Below are 21,159 nucleotides of genomic sequence, written 5' to 3'. Positions count from 1 at the left end.
ATTAAGTGAATTGTTGAGGTTTTAAATGCTCTAAAATGACAAACAATGGTGACTATCACATGGAATTGTTTTATTATTTTTTTACCCTGACCAATAAAACTGGTTCACTGAAGTCAGCATCTTTCCACTGACAAACAGCACTATTTCCAGGTGGTTGAATAACCTACTTATCTGTCTATTCCATAGGTTATGAACCTTGATATCATGTCGAGTAAGTACTTTATTGATCCCAACTTGGGAAATTGTTTTATCACTCCACATCCATAAATCATGAGGACAAGACCTGTAATAATGACAAACACATTTTTATTTTTTTTAAACAGACATGAAGGCACATGCAACTTAACAGCCATAAAATAATAGTCAGATTCAAAGGAGTTAAGAAATGCTGTTGTGGATCCTACTTGAGGAAACGAGCAACAAAACGTTCATAAGAAGACATCAGAATTCAGTTAATGATTACTCTCATTAAAACGCCTCATGGATGTGGGTAAGAATGACCATCTTAAACCTCTCTGGAGTTTCTGGGCAGGATGAACCTGATACTGAAGCTATTTCCCCTTAGTAAGAATGTGAGCCATCCAGTGACATTCCACCTCTTACACCTCCATACCTGGGTTCAACCACTATTCCAAATCTTTCAAAATACTTTGAGCATTTGTTTTGGTGCCAGATGATCGATGTTTGTGTTTTTGTTTTTTGGAGTCTTTCTGATTGGTTCCATTTCAACAGGCACGCTCAAATCAAGCATATCCAATAGTGCTTGAACCCAGGTTTGCACACCCTCACCTCTCATTGGCTGGCTGGGTGGGCTGGCTGGCCGCTCAGTAGACACACAACACGCCATGTCACGTGTCTACAGACCTCTTTCAGATGCCACAGTGAATGGTCATGGTGTCAGGTGTCATGTTCACCCCCTAAACTAAAATGGAAGAACAATATGTATATATTTTTTGTTGCCTGCTTGTTTTAGGGAAACGTAGTAGGTAGATGATTGGCATACAGGCCTACTGTAAGAAACTAGGGGGTTTACTTTGTTCTCAAACAGGTGAAGAAGCTGTGCAGCATACAACCCCCCCAAAAAGCATTGATCTATAACATATTTGACCCTGCTAAAAATGACATCCAGATGTTATGAAAACAAATGTTTGTTGTTGTTGTGGTAAAAACTGGGACGTTTGTAACTTATTGATCAGTATCCAGAACAGCAGCCTAGGAGGTGCATGAATTCACATATCGGTTCACTTTGGTAAATTAGTAATAAACCTAGCAGCAGACAATTGGTCTGTTGAAAACTGGAAAAAGCCAGCCTGTGGCCCAATACAAATCAAGCCTTTACCCTTTCAATGGGTGGGGTGGGGGGTTGTGCTGAAGTGGTCACAGGTATAGACCATAGACTTAGATAGACATCGCATCATTGTATCTGTCTCATTATGGTGTCTGAGAGAGCATGGGTAATCTCCATTTTGAAGTAGTCAATTTTCTTCTACTTCTATGAATTGGTAAACAAACTGAAAAGTTGCATACTGCCACGTGGAGAGTGTTGTTTGAACAGGTATAAAGCCAAGATTGGCAATTTTACAGCCACCTGTAGTTATGGAATGTTTGCTCACGGGTATAATTAATTGGCTGATCCCTCCTGATGACCTGGAAGGAAATAAGTGATCCTTCATTAACCCATAGGAATCCCCACCCAGTTGACTACTTTAAAATGGTGGAAGCCCTCCATGGCAATGTTCATGCAAAAAGTTGGGTTATCCACATCTAGATACCTCTATCATTCTCTATGGTGTGTAGACCTTCAGCTCTATGGATTTAGAGCTAGCCTTGTGTGTGTCCCACTAGTTGAATCACTCTGTATGCATTAAGATATCTTTCTGTCCCCTCTCCTTTATGTACTCTCTTAGTACAATGGCTAAGTGAAAGTAACGTTAAATGCTAATTGCTTCCACCTGTAAAGTTGTTTCTTATCAGTAACATTGACTAAGGGTAGAATAGGACATCAGACGCACTCCATTGAGTACATTGTTTATTGGATATTATTATTCTCTCTTTGTTGTCAACTGTTCTGTCAATCAATTGGTCAATCTTCTTCCCATAAATAAAAGAGACACCCCCCTGTGCTGTTGTCAGACCTCTCTCTACGTCACGGACAACTCCCCCTACCAGCCCCCATGACGCAAATTAATTAATCTCTTCAGATGCTGTGGCAGCAGAGTTGGTCCTATTCAGAGAAAGCCGGGTGGATGACAGTTGATGAGCAAGAAAAAACACATTCTCGCCTCTGATTTATAAAAAATTATAATTACGGGAAGAAAATTAAGATTATGGTTATAGTGTTTAAAAAAAAAAAAATGGCACAGAATAATAATACGTTATTACATCTCTTCGCAGGGGGGTAAGTCATCCTATCCGACCTTTTTTTCTCAAATGTGACAGCTAGGTAGCATAGCTAAATATTTTAAAAGGAAGTTACAGTAGCTAGCTACTTGCCTCTCGTTCCCGAGGGCGTGAGAAGGGCTAGCTAGCTAGGTACAACATGCGGTTGTTAGCTAACTGTAATGATGTACAATGTCAATGCGTTTCAGACTAGTTATTTTTAACCGGCTAACTAGTATATGTTTACGGGGCGCGTTCGTAAACTCGCTCCGGCTATTTACTTTGATTTCAGAGCGCAGAATAACTGATGCTTTTACGAACGCACCCTGTATCATCCGTTTAGTTTGAACCGGTGACCGGCTGGGTTTGAGGAGACGAGTTATATGACGAGAGGAGATCTCGTCATACATCGGCTCCTCAAGCAAATGTACAGGTTCAAGCTTAGTTATGCAATGTCAGGTGGCCAAATAGTGTCATTCTCACTGCTAGCCATGCTAGTTAGCTTGGCTAATCAACCGGATATTGATTTCTGAAGCGTGCTAGCCGCTATTCTAGCTATCGCGTTAACATTTACGTTAGCTAGCTAGCTAACTTTATGCAGGACATTTTGGAATCTTAGCCATTTGTGATGCTGTCTATTTCTATAAAGTTTAACACTTGAGATACAATAAAATACCAGCATCGTAAAATCAAGATGATGAATGTCTTAATTTGATGTGGCATTAGATGGCAAGTGGCGCAGTCTTTCTGACCCGCATTAACGTTACAAGGTTGCCACAAAACTCTTGCCTGTTTCTAAAATGTATCTTCGTAAAAAAAAAAAAAACGTAACTTTTTTAATATATTTAATGATATTTATTTTTTATTTTTATCTTCATGAGAGTTTCCCAAAGTCGGTCCTGGGCCCCGTGCATGTTTTTGTCCTAACACCACCGCTGATTCAAATAATCAAAGCTTGATGATGAGTTGGGTATTTTGAATCTGCTGTGTACCGCTAGGACAAAAAAAAAACTGTGCATCGAGGGGGCCACAGTGCAGAGTTTGGGGAAACCCTGATTATTGACCATGCAAAGTGCTAAACTAGCAAACTGTCTCATGTTAGCTACTGCAGCTTAGAATGGCCGACTCTAAACTAAATACATATAAAACATTCTATTCTGCCATAGAGGGGAAAACATGAAAGACGATCTTAAGGTACCCATCCTAAAATGTAGGTTAGCTAATATATAGCTAGCTACACTAGTCATGAGAGAGAGCTAGAGCGATTCCAACCATCTTTAACCTGGAAGCTGATGAAGTGGGTTTTTTTTGGAAGCCAGTACTTATCACTCAATCAGTTAAGGTCCTCCATTGACAGCTGTTGACATTTGGGAAAGCACCATTCAATACCTAGCGCTGATATTGCAATTACTACTCACGGATACTATATTAATCCCACAGAGGAATAGAAATCCCAGTCATATGCAGTATATCGTGTGTGTCTGTCTGAATATCTTAGCCAATGACAAGAAGTACCAGAATGGTGATAATAAGTTTATTTGTCATATCATGATATGTCACTACATATATATATATAAAAAAATATAAAAAAAGATTATTAGCTACTTCACACACCCCATTGTGTATCTACAGTAGATTGGCGCAAACAGATTCGTTTCCTCCTATCATTTCAGACAGTACTACTTTATTTTTTGCTTGAGATCCTAAATCTAGTTTCACTTGTCCTGCAGGTCCTGGTACTTTGCATAGGCTGCCATGGTGCAGTGCACTTTCCAGGCATGACATTGAGAACTAGTCTATATTTACATAGGACTCTCGCAGTCTCTTCATTTGTAAATGAATGCCCAGTGAGTGTTAGTTTCAAATGTAAACATTTAACTTTGAGTGTCAATCGGGGTATCTGGCCTGTAGCCATATTAGGGTTAGTTCCCAAGGGTGCGTAGGGTTATGTGACTGTATCATACACAGTATCTTATCTTATGGTGTCCCAGGCCGCTATGAGGAATGACATGATAAACAGTGAATGGATGTCTAGCTGGGTGTTAAGATTTGGAATCCCTTGCATTTGGCAGTTGACCTGCACTTTAGACACAGAGTACAGGGCAGGCAGTACAGGTTGACACACTAGATGAAGCTTATGCTAAACTAATCTGATTCTGTCTCACGTCTAAGCTTGTCTTGGACGGACAGGGGTTGTAGACGGGTATTTTTATGATGTCACTCAAGACTATCCCTGACTTGTTACGGTCATAAATGAAATAAAGTGCATGGTTTGGAGATTTAAAAGTCTATTAGGCTCAGAATATATTCCAGGGCAATTTCAGTCCTCGGGGGCCTGATTGGTGTCAGTTTTGCCCCAGCTAACACATCGGACTCCAATAATCACGATCTTCAGTTTAGAATGCAATTTGATTAATCAGCTGGGTTTGCTTGGGATGGAGAAAAAGTGTGACACCAATCATGCCCTTAGAGGACTGGAGTTGCCCACCCCTGATCTATAGGGATGCCTATTTTTGTGTTCTACCCCTGACACATAAAATACCTGGTCACTCATTTGTCAGTAAACATTCTCCACTTCTGGCGGTCTATGGTCATTTTTTTACACAGGTTACTGGAGCTCCGTCTCTATTGTCCTCCGCCATGTTAATAATTTATTAATAACGCCATATTGATGAGTTTTCCTCTTCTCAGTAAAGATGTAGTACAGATGACTTATAGAAATGTTGTCAACATATTTTCATCTTCCTCTCTGCAGATGTAGCGGCACGGTAGGAGCCATTGTGACTTGTCCTCTGGAGGTGCTGAAGACCAGGTTGCAGTCTTCAGGCATCACGCTCCGACCCATGTTCCAGGTCCAACTGGGCACGCTCAATGGTACTGGAGTCATCAGACCAGGCTCAGGCACCATTACACCACCTGGCCTGCTGCAGGTCTTACGGTAAGGGGTTGTCTTTATTATTAGCATGGGGCTCGTCTACAATGGGTCTTACGGTAAGGGGTTGTCTTTATTATTAGCATGGGGCTCGTCTACAATGGGTCTTACGGTAAGGGGTTGTCTTTATTATTAGCATGGGGCTAGTCTACAATGGGTCTTACGGTAAGGAGTTGTACTTCCTTATTAGCATGGGGCTCGTCTACAATGGGTCTTACGGTAAGGGGTTGTCTTTATTATTAGCATGGGGCTCGTCTACAATGGCTTTTACGGTAAGGAGTTGTACTTCCTTATTAGCATGGGGCTAGTCTACAATGGGTCTTACGGTAAGGAGTTGTCCTTCCTTATTAGCATGGGGCTCATCTACAATGGGTCTTACGGTAAGGAGTTGTACTTCCTTATTAGCATGGGGCTCGTCTACAATGGGTCTTACGGTAAGGAGTTGTACTTCCTTATTAGCATGGGGCTCGTCTACAATGGGTCTTACGGTAAGGGGTTGTCTTTATTATTAGCATGGGGCTCGTCTACAATGGGTCTTACGGTAAGGGGTTGTACTTTATTATTAGCATGGGGCTCGTCTACAATGGGTCTTACGGTAAGGGGTTGTCTTTATTATTAGCATGGGGCTAGTCTACAATGGGTCTTACGGTAAGGAGTTGTACTTCCTTATTAGCATGGGGCTCGTCTACAATGGGTCTTACGGTAAGGGGTTGTCTTTATTATTAGCATGGGGCTCGTCTACAATGGGTCTTACGGTAAGGAGTTGTACTTCCTTATTAGCATGGGGCTCGTCTACAATGGGTCTTACGGTAAGGGGTTGTCCCTCTTCTTATTATTAGCGTGTAGTCTACAATGGCTTTTACGGTAAGGAGTTGTACTTCCTTATTAGCATGGGGCTAGTCTACAATGGGTCTTACGGTAAGGGGTTGTCCCTCTTCTTATTATTAGCATGTAGTCTACAATGGGTCTTACGGTAAGGAGTTGTCCTTCCTTATTAGCATGGGGCTCATCTACAATGGGTCTTACGGTAAGGAGTTGTACTTCCTTATTAGCATGGGGCTCATCTACAATGGGTCTTACGGTAAGGAGTTGTACTTCCTTATTAGCATGGGGCTCGTCTACAATGGGTCTTACGGTAAGGAGTTGTACTTCCTTATTAGCATGGGGCTCGTCTACAATGGGTCTTACGGTAAGGAGTTGTACTTCCTTATTAGCATGGGGCTCGTCTACAATGGGTCTTACGGTAAGGGGTTGTCCCTCTTCTTATTATTAGCGTGTAGTCTACAATGGCTTTTACGGTAAGGAGTTGTACTTCCTTATTAGCATGGGGCTAGTCTACAATGGGTCTTACGGTAAGGGGTTGTCCCTCTTATTATTATTAGCGTGTAGTCTACAATGGATCTTACGGTAAGGAGTTGTACTTCCTTATTAGCATGGGGCTCGTCTACAATGGGTCTTACGGTAAGGAGTTGTCCTTCCTTATTAGCATGGGGCTCGTCTACAATGGGTCTTACGGTAAGGGGTTGTCTTTATTATTAGCATGGGGCTCGTCTACAATGGCTTTTACGGTAAGGAGTTGTACTTCCTTATTAGCATGGGGCTAGTCTACAATGGGTCTTACGGTAAGGAGTTGTCCTTCCTTATTAGCATGGGGCTCATCTACAATGGGTCTTACGGTAAGGAGTTGTACTTCCTTATTAGCATGGGGCTCATCTACAATGGGTCTTACGGTAAGGAGTTGTACTTCCTTATTAGCATGGGGCTCGTCTACAATGGGTCTTACGGTAAGGGGTTGTCTTTATTATTAGCATGGGGCTCGTCTACAATGGGTCTTACGGTAAGGGGTTGTCTTTATTATTAGCATGGGGCTCGTCTACAATGGGTCTTACGGTAAGGGGTTGTCTTTATTATTAGCATGGGGCTAGTCTACAATGGGTCTTACGGTAAGGAGTTGTACTTCCTTATTAGCATGGGGCTCGTCTACAATGGGTCTTACGGTAAGGAGTTGTCCTTATTAGCATGGGGCTCGTCTACAATGGGTCTTACGGTAAGGAGTTGTACTTCCTTATTAGCATGGGGCTCGTCTACAATGGGTCTTACGGTAAGGGGTTGTCCCTCTTCTTATTATTAGCGTGTAGTCTACAATGGCTTTTACGGTAAGGAGTTGTACTTCCTTATTAGCATGGGGCTCGTCTACAATGGGTCTTACGGTAAGGGGTTGTCCCTCTTCTTATTATTAGCATGTAGTCTACAATGGGTCTTACGGTAAGGAGTTGTCCTTCCTTATTAGCATGGGGCTCATCTACAATGGGTCTACAATGGGTAAGGGGTTGTCCCTCTTATTATTATTAGCGTGTAGTGTACAATGGCTTTTACGGTAAGGAGTTGTACTTCCTTATTAGCATGGGGCTAGTCTACAATGGGTCTTACGGTAAGGGGTTGTCCCTCTTCTTATTATTAGCATGTAGTCTACAATGGGTCTTACGGTAAGGAGTTGTCCTTCCTTATTAGCATGGGGCTCATCTACAATGGGTCTTACGGTAAGGAGTTGTACTTCCTTATTAGCATGGGGCTAGTCTACAATGGGTCTTACGGTAAGGGGTTGTCCCTCTTCTTATTATTAGCGTGTAGTGTACAATGGCTTTTACGGTAAGGAGTTGTACTTCCTTATTAGCATGGGGCTAGTCTACAATGGGTCTTACGGTAAGGGGTTGTCCCTCTTCTTATTATTAGCATGTAGTCTACAATGGGTCTTACGGTAAGGAGTTGTCCTTCCTTATTAGCATGGGGCTCATCTACAATGGGTCTTACGCTAAGGAGTTGTACTTCCTTATTAGCATGGGGCTCGTCTACAATGGGTCTTACGGTAAGGAGTTGTACTTCCTTATTAGCATGGGGCTCGTCTACAATGGGTCTTACGGTAAGGAGTTGTACTTCCTTATTAGCATGGGGCTAGTCTACAATGGGTCTTACGGTAAGGGGTTGTCCTCTTCTTATTATTAGCATGTAGTCCACAATGGGTCTTACGGTAAGGAGTTGTCCTTCCTTATTAACATGGGGCTAGTCTACAATGGGTCTTACGGTAAGGGGTTGTCCCTCTTATTATTATTAGCGTGTAGTCTACAATGGATCTTACGGTAAGGAGTTGTACTTCCTTATTAGCATGGGGCTCGTCTACAATGGGTCTTACGGTAAGGAGTTGTCCTTCCTTATTAGCATGGGGCTCGTCTACAATGGGTCTTACGGTAAGGAGTTGTACTTCCTTATTAGCATGGGGCTCGTCTACAATGGGTCTTACGGTAAGGAGTTGTACTTCCTTATTAGCATGGGGCTCGTCTACAATGGGTCTTACGGTAAGGAGTTGTACTTCCTTATTAGCATGGGGCTCGTCTACAATGGGTCTTACGGTAAGGAGTTGTACTTCCTTATTAGCATGAGGCTCGTCTACAATGGGTCTTACGGTAAGGAGTTGTACTTCCTTATTAGCATGGGGCTCGTCTACAATGAGTCTTACGGTAAGGAGTTGTACTTCCTTATTAGCATGGGGCTCGTCTACAATGGGTCTTACGGTAAGGAGTTGTACTTCCTTATTAGCATGGGGCTCGTCTACAATGGGTCTTACGGTAAGGGGTTGTTCTTCTTATAATAGAGGGAAATGGTAATGGTGTCTCTTTGTAGACACTCCTCCATTGTTCGTTGGACAAAGCCTATGGGGGAAATTTAATGGCGTTTTTGGATAATCGCTGAATATAAGTTCTGAGGTAATCACAGGTTTAGGAGATCGTATACGTTTTGTTCTATGAGATAAGCTACATCAGCTAACGTCACTTTTTGTGAATTTTGAAGCTGACATAAAGGCTTCATAATTCATAGAGGTCATGTTGACTGACTGATATTACCTCATAGAACAAAACATGAAGGCTTCATAATTCATAAAGGTCAGGTTAACTAACCCTTATTATGACAAAGAACAAAACGTATCAGATCTCCTAAGCCTGTGTTTACCTCGGACCTTATTATCGTCGTCTATCCCACAACCCTATTCTTTCCCCATTCATTTTTCCCCATAGGAATGGCTGAACCAATCAGAGTTAACTCATTTCTGGTTTTTAGGGCTACAAGCTGGGGAGCTCAATTAACGTGGGGACAGTCTCTACTATGGGTCTTACGGTAAGGGGCTCGTATAAGTGAGGGGGCACAGGAGGCTGCTGAGGGGAGGACAGCTCGTAATAATGGCCGGAACGGAGCAAATGAAATGGCATTAACTACATGGAAACCACGTGCTTGATATAGTTGTTACCATGGAGAGAAAATATAGTTTCCATGACGTCAACAATCCTTTGATTCTAAGCCAACCCTGCCCGTTTTACACCACGGTTGCGCACGCAAATTTGGCGAAACAACCCACCCGTCTATAGGAGAAGAACTAATACCACAGCCTCATGTAGGACCAGGATATTATCAACTTTCACCACCTGCGTTCCCTACCCATAACAATGTCGTTACCGATCCACTTGGTATAGTACTCTCCTGATTGCCAGATGCCTGCTGTTCCAGCTGTCAGTGGATGTGGTTTCTGACCTTTTTTTTAATTCAGAAATTATTCAGGTTGTGCAAACCCACAGTTTTCATGGTCTCCGACAGTCTCCGCAGGTGTGGAAATCCGGATTGGACGTACTGCCAAATTCTCTGACACGACGTTGAAAGCGGCTTATGGTAGAGAAGAAACATTATAAATTATCTGGCAACAGCTCTGGTGGACAAAGCTGCAGTCAGCATGCCAATTGCACGCTCTCTCAACTTGAGAAATTTGTGGCGTTGTGTTGTATGACAAAACTGCACATTTTAGTTGTTTTTATTGTCCCCAGCACAAGGTGCACCTGTGTAATGATCATGCTGTTTTAATCAGCTTCTTGATATGTCACACCTGTCAGGTGGATGGATTATCTCAGCAAAGGAGAAATGCTCACTAACAGATGTAAACAAATTTGTTTACAACATTTGAGAGAAATAAGCAATCTTTTATTTCAGATCATGAAACATGGGACCAACATTTGTTGCGTTTAAAAAAATAAAATAAAAAGTGTTTTGTTCAGTATAGATTAATCTTAAATAAAGAAGTACTTGAGATTAAAGACCGAGATTCCTGCTCTGATCGAAGCTCTCTTTGCCAGCTGTTAGGAGCACAGACACTGGTGCCTCCACCACAGAGCATGTTGGGAATGTGTTTTACTACCAGGCAGGCAAGGACACACACGTACAGTGAGGACACTTATGTAAGTGCTGATGCCACCTGTGGAAATGTCCCTCGCCTGAGGCCCAGGGGCCTGTTTTGGGCAGGAAGCAAGCAGGGTTGCCTCAGTCCACAGACTGTATGAGAGCGACGGTGTCACTGTGCCTCTGCCAAATTGAACACGAAGAGGAAGCTGTGCTGGATTGACCCACTACGGCTGTGCTCTGGGGTTTCTCGTGTTTTCACGTCAAGGGTTTAGAGCTTGAGACCTTTGGTTAACTGACTGAACCAGTATGGGCAGGACTCCCGCTGAATGGATGATTGGCTCAACCCGGTTCACCCAGTGCCGTTTGGACACGAGCCATTGCAATTCTAAGTTACGTAACAGCCTTCAAGTATCTGTTTTGGTTCATTTAGCCAATCATTGTTGTATTCAAAATCATCCTTGTTTTTGTTTTTTTCCCAATGTGAGAAGTTCAGGCTTGGTTGTTGTCTTTTACTTTGACGATATAACTAGCTCTGCGAGTCCGTATTGTGCCACGTAGTAACATTTGCTTTATTTACTTGGCCTGAACGGGTGTTTTTCTTTTTATAGGCCTAGTTGACTAAAATGGCGTAGTTACAGTGAGGGAGGGGGGACCAAAAGGTGCCAGCAACATTGTCCTAGAAAACAGCTGTGCCTTATAGCAGAGAGCGGGACTTATGCATTAGCTGACCTGTCGTGTGTCCACCCACCTAGGGTCATACCTGTCGTGTGTCCACCCACCTAGGGTCATACCTGTCGTGTGTCCACCCACCTAGGGTCATACCTGTCGTGTGTCCACCCACCTAGGGTCATACCTGTCGGTGTGTCCACCCACCTAGGGTCATACCTGTCGTGTGTCCACCCACCTAGGGTCATACCTGTCATGTGTCCACCCACCTAGGGTCATACCTGTCGTGTGTCCACCCACCTAGGGTCATACCTGTCGTGTGTCCACCCACCTAGGGTCATACCTGTCGTGTGTCCACCCACCTAGGGTCATACCTGTCGTGTGTCCACCCACCTAGGGTCATACCTGTCGGTGTGTCCACCCACCTAGGGTCATACCTGTCGTGTGTCCACCCACCTAGGGTCATACCTGTCGTGTGTCCACCCACCTAGGGTCATACCTGTCGTGTGTCCACCCACCTAGGCTCATACCTGTTTTTCAGCTACTGGCATAAAGGTCATCCTTTCCTAGTGTCGTGTGTGTGCAAACTGTGTGTGTGTGCAAACTGTGTGTGTGAGCAAACTGTGTGTGTGAGCAAACTGTGTGTGTGAGCAAACTGTGTGAGAAGTCAATTCCCCCCCAGAGGAGACTGTGTTCACAGTACATTTCCAGTCTTTAAAGAGTATAGAAAGAGGGTAGGGTGGTGGCCACAACAAACTCCAACGGGGTGTGTGTGTGTCATCAGTCAGAGGGCAGGGGTCAATGCTGGGGATAAGTGAAGAAGATAGCAGAGAACATTTCGTACACTGAGCTTCAGTTAACCTGACATTGGCTGCTGTTAAGCCTACCGCTGTTGTCCCTCACTACTGAATAAACGTCAACAAGTCATCTATAGAAATACATTTTCATTCAGTCAAACTTATTGAATTGTACGGAACAAACTCAGAAGAATCTTCTGCAAAAAAAAAGAAGATTCATCCCATTTGAGAATAAACTATTTTAGAAATCAAAGTTCCAATGAAAAATTGATTTGGTTATTTTTTTTCTCTCTTCCCATTTCTAGGTCAATTCTAGAAAAAGAGGGACCGAGGTCTCTTTTCCGGGGACTGGGTCCAAATCTTGTCGGTGTCGCCCCTTCAAGGTAAGCCCACTCTGCAGTCTACATTCAACACTGCATTTAACAGGGTGGATTTGGTGGAAGTACTGTTTTTGAGTGTGGATTTGTTTCTGACTTTCTGTGTGCACTAAGATGACACACACACACACACCATGCCGTCTCAATTGACAGATGGTGAGACTTAAACAACTGGGCAGTAACAATATCTTAAGACGACACCATTTCCTAATAACGTGGTTTTCCTTTGTTTCACTGTGTTGGTGCGAAAGGCCCAGATTACCCCAACCTGGGTCCAGTTATTAGTATGTTTTCTAATCTATCTCCTAAGGATATGGGGAAATAGTTTGCCTTTTCGTAAAATGAAATGCCAATAATCTACTGGAGCCGTGTGACACCTAGCAAGTCTTCTTTCTGTTAACTTGAGCATCTGGTTACCAATCCTCCAATCACTAACGTGGATGGCAGCTCCAGGAACCTCCTGTGGCGATAGGATGGCAGCTCCAGGAACCTCCTGTGGCGATAGGATGGCAGCTCCAGTAACCTCCTGCGGCGATAGGATGGCAGCTCCAGGAACCTCCTGTGGCGATAGGATGGCAGCTCCAGTAACCTCCTGCGGCGATAGGATGGCAGCTCCAGTAACCTCCTGTGGCGATAGGATGGCAGAGCAGAATAGTGAGGTGGAAGAGGACAAAGCAGGGGCCTGTTCAGTAGACACAAAATGGAGAGCTTCTATCTGAATTCGTCCAATAAGAAATGCGTGCTTTTTTTTTTTCGTCGCAAAACTATTTTGCTACACTGTGCCCTGATGAACACGACACCACTTTATAAGTGACAGAGTTGCAGTATAGTGTTGATTTTCTAGGGATAAAGGGTGACATCGTTAAGACATTGACCCGTGGTAATGTAAACATTAACAAAAAGTAGTCAATATTTCATGGAATTCTTTGTTTTCATTCACGGAGGGAGATATTATTGGAAAGCCAGACATGGATGGTTATACTGTATACTGAGAGAGGGGGGAAATACACGCAAGCAAAGATAACACGGCTTCTGGCCCTTGATGTGCTTTACTTTTAATGAAGGTAACAGGATGATCCCAATGTAGACTTGATGCCTGAGCCCTTTTCCACCCCAGGGTTTATATACACTACATAGTATACACTACATAGTATACACTACATAGTATACAGCCCTCACTAAGTATCAGAATCCTCCCCCTCCGTTCTTATTCAGCCCGTTCTGCTGCTGCCTGTGAAACACACACACACACACACACACACACACACACACACACACACACACACACACACACACACACACACACACACACACACACACACACACACACACACACACACACACACACACAGTTAATGGGATGGGCTGTTCCAAAAGCATAGCAGAAGGAATGAGACTGCTCTGGACAGGACCCCTACAGACGGCATGTTTAGCTAGCTCTGTCAAAGACTGCTGCTTCACAGCACACACTGCAGCACACACTGCTGTTCGCGCACACACACACACACACACACACACACACACACACACTGCTGTTCACTCACACACACACACACACACACTTCTAAAGATGGGAACATTATTCATTCAGGGGGTTATCACAAATTGTCATTTACATTTTCTCACCTCCCTCCATCTTTTGTCTTTGCAGAGCTATTTATTTTGCTGCCTACAAAAAGTCGAAAGAGACGTTCAATGGTGTCTTCGTCCCTAACAGTGGAGTGGTGCACATGTCCTCAGCTGGCTTTGCAGGTGAGACCCAGTCTGAAGCAGAACATATTGGGACGTAGAGCCCTGGGACGTAGAGCCCTGGGACGTAGAGCCCTGGGACGTAGAGCCCTGGGACGTAGAGCCCTGGGACGTAGAGGACGTAGAGCCCTGGGACGTAGAGGACGTAGAGCCCTGGGACGTAGAGGACGTAGAGCCCTGGGACGTAGAGGACGTAGAGCCCTGGGACGTAGAGGACGTAGAGCCCTGGGACGTAGAGGACGTAGAGCCCTGGGACGTAGAGGACGTAGAGCCCTGGGACGTAGAGGACGTAGAGCCCTGGGACGTAGAGCCCTGGGACGTAGAGCCCTGGGACGTAGAGGACGTAGAGCCCTGGGACGTAGAGGACGTAGAGCCCTGGGACGTAGAGGACGTAGAGCCCTGGGACGTAGAGGACGTAGAGCCCTGGGACGTAGAGCCCTGGGACGTAGAGCCCTGGGACGTAGAGGACGTAGAGCCCTGGGACGTAGAGCCCTGGGACGTAGAGGACGTAGAGCCCTGGGACGTAGAGGACGTAGAGCCCTGGGACGTAGAGGACGTAGAGCCCTGGGACGTAGAGCCCTGGGACGTAGAGGACGTAGAGCCCTGGGACGTAGAGGACGTAGAGCCCTGGGACGTAGAGGACGTAGAGCCCTGGGACGTAGAGCCCTGGGACGTAGAGCCCTGGGACGTAGAGCCCTGGGACGTAGAGGACGTAGAGCCCTGGGACGTAGAGCCCTGGGACGTAGAGAACGTAGAGCCCTGGGACGTAGAGGACGTAGAGCCCTGGGACGTAGAGGACGTAGAGCCCTGGGACGTAGAGGACGTAGAGCCCTGGGACGTAGAGGACGTAGAGCCCTGGGACGTAGAGGACGTAGAGCCCTGGGACGTAGAGGACGTAGAGGACGTAGAGCCCTGGGACGTAGAGGACGTAGAACCCTGGGACGTAGAGGACGTAGAGCCCTGTGTCTGTGGAAGCACTACATCCTCATTCTGTATGAAACGCAAAGCGATGGCGCCATGTAAATGCTTCCACCTTATGCAAACAAATGTTTTTTATACCTGTTGTGTAAACAGGAGCAACATTTGCATCTAAGCATGAAGAAAAAATACAGTGGAATTGTGTTCACCAAAACATGTATGTATGTATGTATGTATACACAGTACCAGTCAAAAGTTTGGACAGAATAATAGTGAAGAGGCCTTCCGGGTGGCGCAGTGGTCTAAGGTACTGCATCGCAGCGCTAGCCGGCCGCGACCGGGAGGTCCGTGGGGCGACGCACAATTGGCCTAGCGTCGTCCGGGTTAGGGAGGGTTTGGCCGGTAGGGATATCCTTGTCTCATCGCGCACCAGCGACTCCTGTGGCGGGCCGGGCGCAGTGCACGGCTGGCTTCCGGGTTGGATGCACGCTGTGTTAAGAAGCAGTGCGGCTTGGTTGGGTTGTGTTTCGGAGGACGCATGGCTTTCGACGTTCGTCTCTCCCGAGCCCGTATGGGAGTTGTAGCGATGAGACAAGATTGTAACTACTAACAATTGGATACCATGAAATTGGGGAGAAAAGGGGGTAAAATTAAAATAATAAAAAAAAGAATAATAGTGAAGACATCAAAACCATTAAATAACACATGGAATCATGTAGTAAACCAAAAAAAGTGTTAAACAAATCAAAATATATTTGAGATTCTTCAAAGTAGCCACCCTTTGCCTTGATGACAGCTTTGCACACTATATATAATGTGTTGTATAATGATTTAATTTCTGCTCTGTCAGGAATCCTGGAGGATTTGACCTCCCTGACCTTTAGTTCTTTCCCTGAACTCCCATCCAGAGATATAAAATTAAATCTCTCTCTCTCTCTCTCTCTCTCATCCCTCTTTCCTGCTCCATCCAGTGATATGACATGAAACTATCTGTTTCTACTTCCTGTTTCAGCCTTTGTTACAAACTCTCTCATGAACCCCGTATGGATGGTTAAGACCAGGATGCAGCTGGAGAAAAAGTATGTACTTTACATTCCTAACCTGTTCATGTCTTCTTCTCTTTTTTTTTTTAAAGTCTTTTGATTACATATTTAAATGCAGACAGACACCTTCAAGAGTTTCTCTACTAATGGTACAGAACATGGAGCTGGTGTTTTTTTATTTCAGGGTTACTGTAACTAGTCTGGTCACCAGGCACCACCACGTGTAATGTGCCCTTTGACGAGCCCCCCATCTTAGCTGCAGTGCTGTCCTTGTGTTACGCAGTGCAGCATGGTTTAACATGTGACCAGGCAGGCCCATAAATACCCGAGCTGCTGACCCATTAGGCTGTGTGGGAGGAGGAGGCTATATTAAGCGGCTGCTTGCGTACCAAATTGCAACCCCCCCCCCCTAGTCCCTAATATAGGGCACTACTTTTGACCAAGAGCCCTATTCAAAAGTAATGCACTATGTAGGGATTAAGGCCATTTTGGAGCAGAGAGGAGACTGTGTTGAGGTCAGTTACAAGGATAAGCAGGTTAACTGGTGACCTAGAGTCCTGTTTCCCTCAAACTAGTGTTAACTGGTGACCTAGAGTCCTGTTTACCCTCTGGACTTGTCCATAAAGCTAGTCCCTCAAACTAGTGTTAACTGCTGGAGGAAAAACTCATCAAATATTATTCTAAGATATATTTTTTAGCTTCTTAATACATTTCAAAATATATGTACTTAAATGTATATTTGGGAAAGGAAATGGAATATAGGAGGTATTGTCTGAGAGAGAACACCCCCCCCCCCCCCCCCATCTTGTCATGTGACCTATTCAAATGTTATTGGTCACAGACACGTGGTTAGCAGATGTTATTGGTCACATACACGTGGTTAGCAGATGTTATTGGTCACATACACGTGGTTAGCAGATGTTATTGGTCACATACACGTGGTTAGCAGATGTTATTGGTCACATACACGTGGTTTGCAGATGTTATTGTGGGTGTAGTGTATTGCTTGTACCTCAGACTCCATATTTGACTGGAGTCTTGAGGTATGCTGACCTTTCCACAAGACAACTGATGTGTTTGGTGAGGTGAAGTGTTGACTAGCTGTTGTGCTCCTGACACCTCTATACCTGGTGCTTTAGGGGACACCATACACCTGGTGCTTTAGGGAAGACCATACACCTCTACACCTGGTGCTTTAGGGGACACCATACACCTCTACACCTGGTGCTTTAGGGGACACCATACACCTCTACACCTGGTGCTTTAGGGGACACCATACACCTCTACACCTGGTGCTTTAGGGGACACCATACACCTCTACACCTGGTGCTTTAGGGAAGACCATACACCTCTACACCTGGTGCTTTAGGGGACACCATACACCTCTACACCTGGTGCTTTAGGGGACACCATACACCTCTACACCTGGTGCTTTAGGGAAGACCATACACCTCTACACCTGGTGCTTTAGGGGACACCATACACCTCTACACCTGGTGCTTTAGGGGACACCATACACCTCTACACCTGGTGCTTTAGGGGACACCATACACCTCTACACCTGGTGCTTTAGGGGACACCATACACCTCTACACCTGGTGCTTTAGGGGACACCATACACCTCTACACCTGGTGCTTTAGGGAAGACCATACACCTCTACACCTGGTGCTTTAGGGGACACCATACACCTCTACACCTGGTGCTTTAGGGGACACCATACACCTCTACACCTGGTGCTTTAGGGAAGACCATACACCTCTACACCTGGTGCTTTAGGGGACACCATACACCTCTACACCTGGTGCTTTAGGGAAGACCATACACCTCTACACCTGGTGCTTTAGGGGACACCATACACCTCTACACCTGATGCTTTAGGAGACACCATACACCTCTACACTTGGTGCTTTAGGGGACACCATACACCTCTACACCTGGTGCTTTAGGGGACACCATACACCTCTACACCTGGTGCTTTAGGGGACACCATACACCTCTACACCTGGTGCTTTAGGGAAGACCATACACCTCTACACCTGGTGCTTTAGGGGACACCATACACCTCTACACCTGGTGCTTTAGGGGACACCATACACCTCTACACCTGGTGCTTTAGGGAAGACCATACACCTCTACACCTGGTGCTTTAGGGGACACCATACACCTCTACACCTGGTGCTTTAGGGGACACCATACACCTCTACACCTGATGCTTTAGGAGACACCATACACCTCTACACTTGGTGCTTTAGGAGACACCATACACCTCTACACCTGATGCTTTAGGAGACACCATACACCTCTACACCTGATGCTTTAGGGGACACCATACACATCTACACCTGATGCTTTAGGGGACACCATACACCTCTACACCTGATGCTTTAGGAGACACCATACACCTCTACACCTGATGCTTTAGGGGACACCATACACCTCTACACTTGGTGCTTTAGGAGACACCATACACCTCTACACCTGGTGCTTTAGGGGACACCATACACCTCTACACCTGATGCTTTAGGAGACACCATACACCAGGTGCATTTTTTAAATTTAACTAGGCAAGTCAGTTAAGAACAAATTCTTATTTACAATGACAGCCTGTCCAAACCCGTACGACCCAATGTGGTCGTTCTATGGCCCCAATGTGTGCCGCCCTATGGGGGTCCCAATTACAGCCGGTTATGATACAGCCTGGATTTGAACCGGGATCTGTAGTGACGCCTCTAGCACTGAGACGCAGTGCCTTAGACCACTGTGCCACTCGGGAGCCCCGCATTGAGTCGCACCATAGCAACCTGGAGCAAAACAAGTATTTCCTATTGGTTCAAATAGTACCACTCTGTTTTTTTTTTTTTTCTTCTTCTGTTTTCCACAAATTTTAAGTTCCTACTGGAAAAATTTTCTTTGAGTCTAATCTAACCTCTGATAAATTCCTCCAGGGCGCGAGGGGAGAAGAAGACCAACGCGCTGCAGTGTGCCCGTTACGTTTACAAGACCGAGGGCATGAGAGGTTTCTACCGGGGCCTGACGGCGTCCTACGCCGGTATCTCCGAGACCATGATCTGTTTCCTGATCTACGAGACGCTGAAGAAACGCCTGAACGAAGCGCGCTTCGCGTCGCCAAACAGCGAGACGGAAAAAGGGGCGTGGGACTTCCTAGGCCTGATGATGGCGGCTGCCTTCGCTAAGGGTTGTGCTTCCTGCATAGCCTACCCGCACGGTAAGCGTGGGGGTTGATGAGTAGTAAATAAAATGTTAGGATTATTAACTTGTCATACCACGCACTTCAACGGCCAAAATGCACATTGACGTTGGAGGTCCAAACCGTAGCTGTTAAACGGCCCAATCAACGGTCAGCTAGTCTACTGTGGAATAAGCAAACGCACATCATGACTCAAAGTTCTATCGTGTTCGACTCATTTCAGTTTGTGACAAAACAAGGAGTGTAGAGAATCATTGTAAAAATCTAAACCCCTGTGAAATCTATTTTCAATAACCCAGAACATCCATTTTAAAGCTGTTCTTAAAGCCGGTGTGCAAAACCAAAGCTAGACAACAGCATTGAAATGCCGCTCGTAGAATGGATCTACAGCTTATTAGACTTGCTTTCAATGAGAATGACAGATCTATAACTCGCATTTCTTTGTGAATTTGGTTGGGTTGCCCAGAAAGCTACAGACTTGACCTTTTTGAGTGAACAGCCTTTTATAAAAACTCCCCACTTTCCTTCCATCTTCGGTCAAATACTCTGTAAACTGCATTCAAAATCACCTTCTAACGCGTCTGTCTCCCTTCATCAGAGGTGATTCGGACAAGGCTGCGAGAAGAGGGCAGCAAATATCAGTACTTCTTCCAGACGGCACGGTTGGTTGCAGTGGAGGAGGGCTATGCTGCTTTTTACAGAGGACTCATTCCTCAGCTTATCAGACAGATCCCCAACACAGCCATCGTCCTCTCCACCTACGAACTCATTGTCCACCTGATGGGAGACACCTCGCAATGATCAATGACAACGTGTTTTGGTCGGGCCCATCGGATGGAAGGGCAACATGATGTAGCTTATACCCCAAGGCACTTTGGGTACGAAAGAGACTATCGTGCAATTGCAGAAGAAAGGAAACTTGTGTTTTTGTGAATTGTTGGTTTCTCTTGAGGGAATTTGACAGCAGGTTTTACTGTTATCCAAAGGACCTGAAACTGATTTTTAAGTGTGCATCCCAAATAGCAAACTATCCCCTATCCCTATTTAGTGCACTACTTTTGACCAGGGCCTTATAGGCTCTAGTCAAAAGTAGTGCACTCTGTAAAGAATAGGGTGCCATTTGGGACTCTGAAAATAATGTTTTATTTTAATGGAAGCATGTTATGTTAAGGTGTTCAGAAGAAATTGTGGTACTTACAACAGGATAACTCTAGCCCGAGTCCCAGATCGGTTTGTGCTGTTATTACCAACTCCATTGCTGTCGTTTTGAGTTGTAAGTTGGCAAGATGACACAAACAGATCTGGGAATCGGGCTAGGACAACACCATATCTGAGAAGAACTTTAGTTTCCGTTTTTTATTTTTTATCATACGATGTAAAAAATAAAAATAAAAAAAGGTCATCTGAATAGAAGAGCAAAGTTAAATTCAACTAAATTATTTTCTTGTATTTCTATATTGTTAAATGCTGTTTCTCTTCTGCTTATCCATGTTGAATGTCCAACGTTCCACCACTGTCTTTGGCCACAGGTTATTTCATGACAGGTTATCTCATGACAGGTTATTTCATTTCACACTAATGATGGGGAAAGAAAGTGCTAGCTAGAGTTGCTATTTGCCAGGCAAAAGCAAACACACACACACACACGTGTTAGTCATCATGATAGTTTATTCATTCACTACCACATGGTGAAGTTTTGATTAGAATTATCGCTGAGTAATGTATCATATTTTACATGACAAATACAGGTTCATCTGTATATTGTGTTTGTTAAAGAACATGGTCATCTTTTACAATATAATGACAACGTGAATGCTTATTTGACCAGTGGCTCAATAAAATTGCATCAATAAGTGGTTCGGTTCATTT

At 44.8% G+C, this 21,159-nt stretch overlaps 1 protein-coding gene across 1 annotated transcript; it reads left to right on the top strand.

Annotated features, from left to right (window-relative positions):
* The first annotated feature begins 2,140 nt into the window (after positions 1-2,140).
* On the top strand, positions 2,141-21,146 carry LOC139543112 (solute carrier family 25 member 33). Its single transcript, XM_071349294.1, has 7 exons — positions 2,141-2,398; positions 5,135-5,317; positions 12,300-12,377; positions 14,023-14,123; positions 16,051-16,117; positions 19,028-19,308; positions 19,889-21,146. Exons 1-7 carry the CDS (start codon positions 2,328-2,330, stop codon positions 20,089-20,091), a joined length of 984 nt encoding a protein of 327 aa, XP_071205395.1. The 5' UTR covers positions 2,141-2,327; the 3' UTR covers positions 20,092-21,146.
* The last annotated feature ends 13 nt before the right edge of the window (positions 21,147-21,159 follow it).

The sequence above is a fragment of the Salvelinus alpinus genome, chromosome 17, assembly GCF_045679555.1.
Source record: "Salvelinus alpinus chromosome 17, SLU_Salpinus.1, whole genome shotgun sequence".
NCBI lineage: Eukaryota > Metazoa > Chordata > Actinopteri > Salmoniformes > Salmonidae > Salvelinus > Salvelinus alpinus.
The sequence above is the reverse complement of the archived record's forward strand: the minus strand, read 5'-3'. Positions and strand labels throughout refer to the sequence as shown.

What these genes read in the sequence shown, in the direction of transcription:
- LOC139543112 (XM_071349294.1), top strand. Translation starts at nt 2,328, where the DNA reads ATGGTTATAGTGTTTAAAAAAAAAAAAATGGCACAGAATAATAATACG. An exon ending in GTCCTCAGCTGGCTTTGCAG is followed by an intron (nt 14,124 to 16,050) that starts GTGAGACCCAGT and finishes TTCCTGTTTCAG; the next exon opens with CCTTTGTTACAAACTCTCTC. An exon ending in AGGATGCAGCTGGAGAAAAA is followed by an intron (nt 16,118 to 19,027) that starts GTATGTACTTTA and finishes AAATTCCTCCAG; the next exon opens with GGCGCGAGGGGAGAAGAAGA.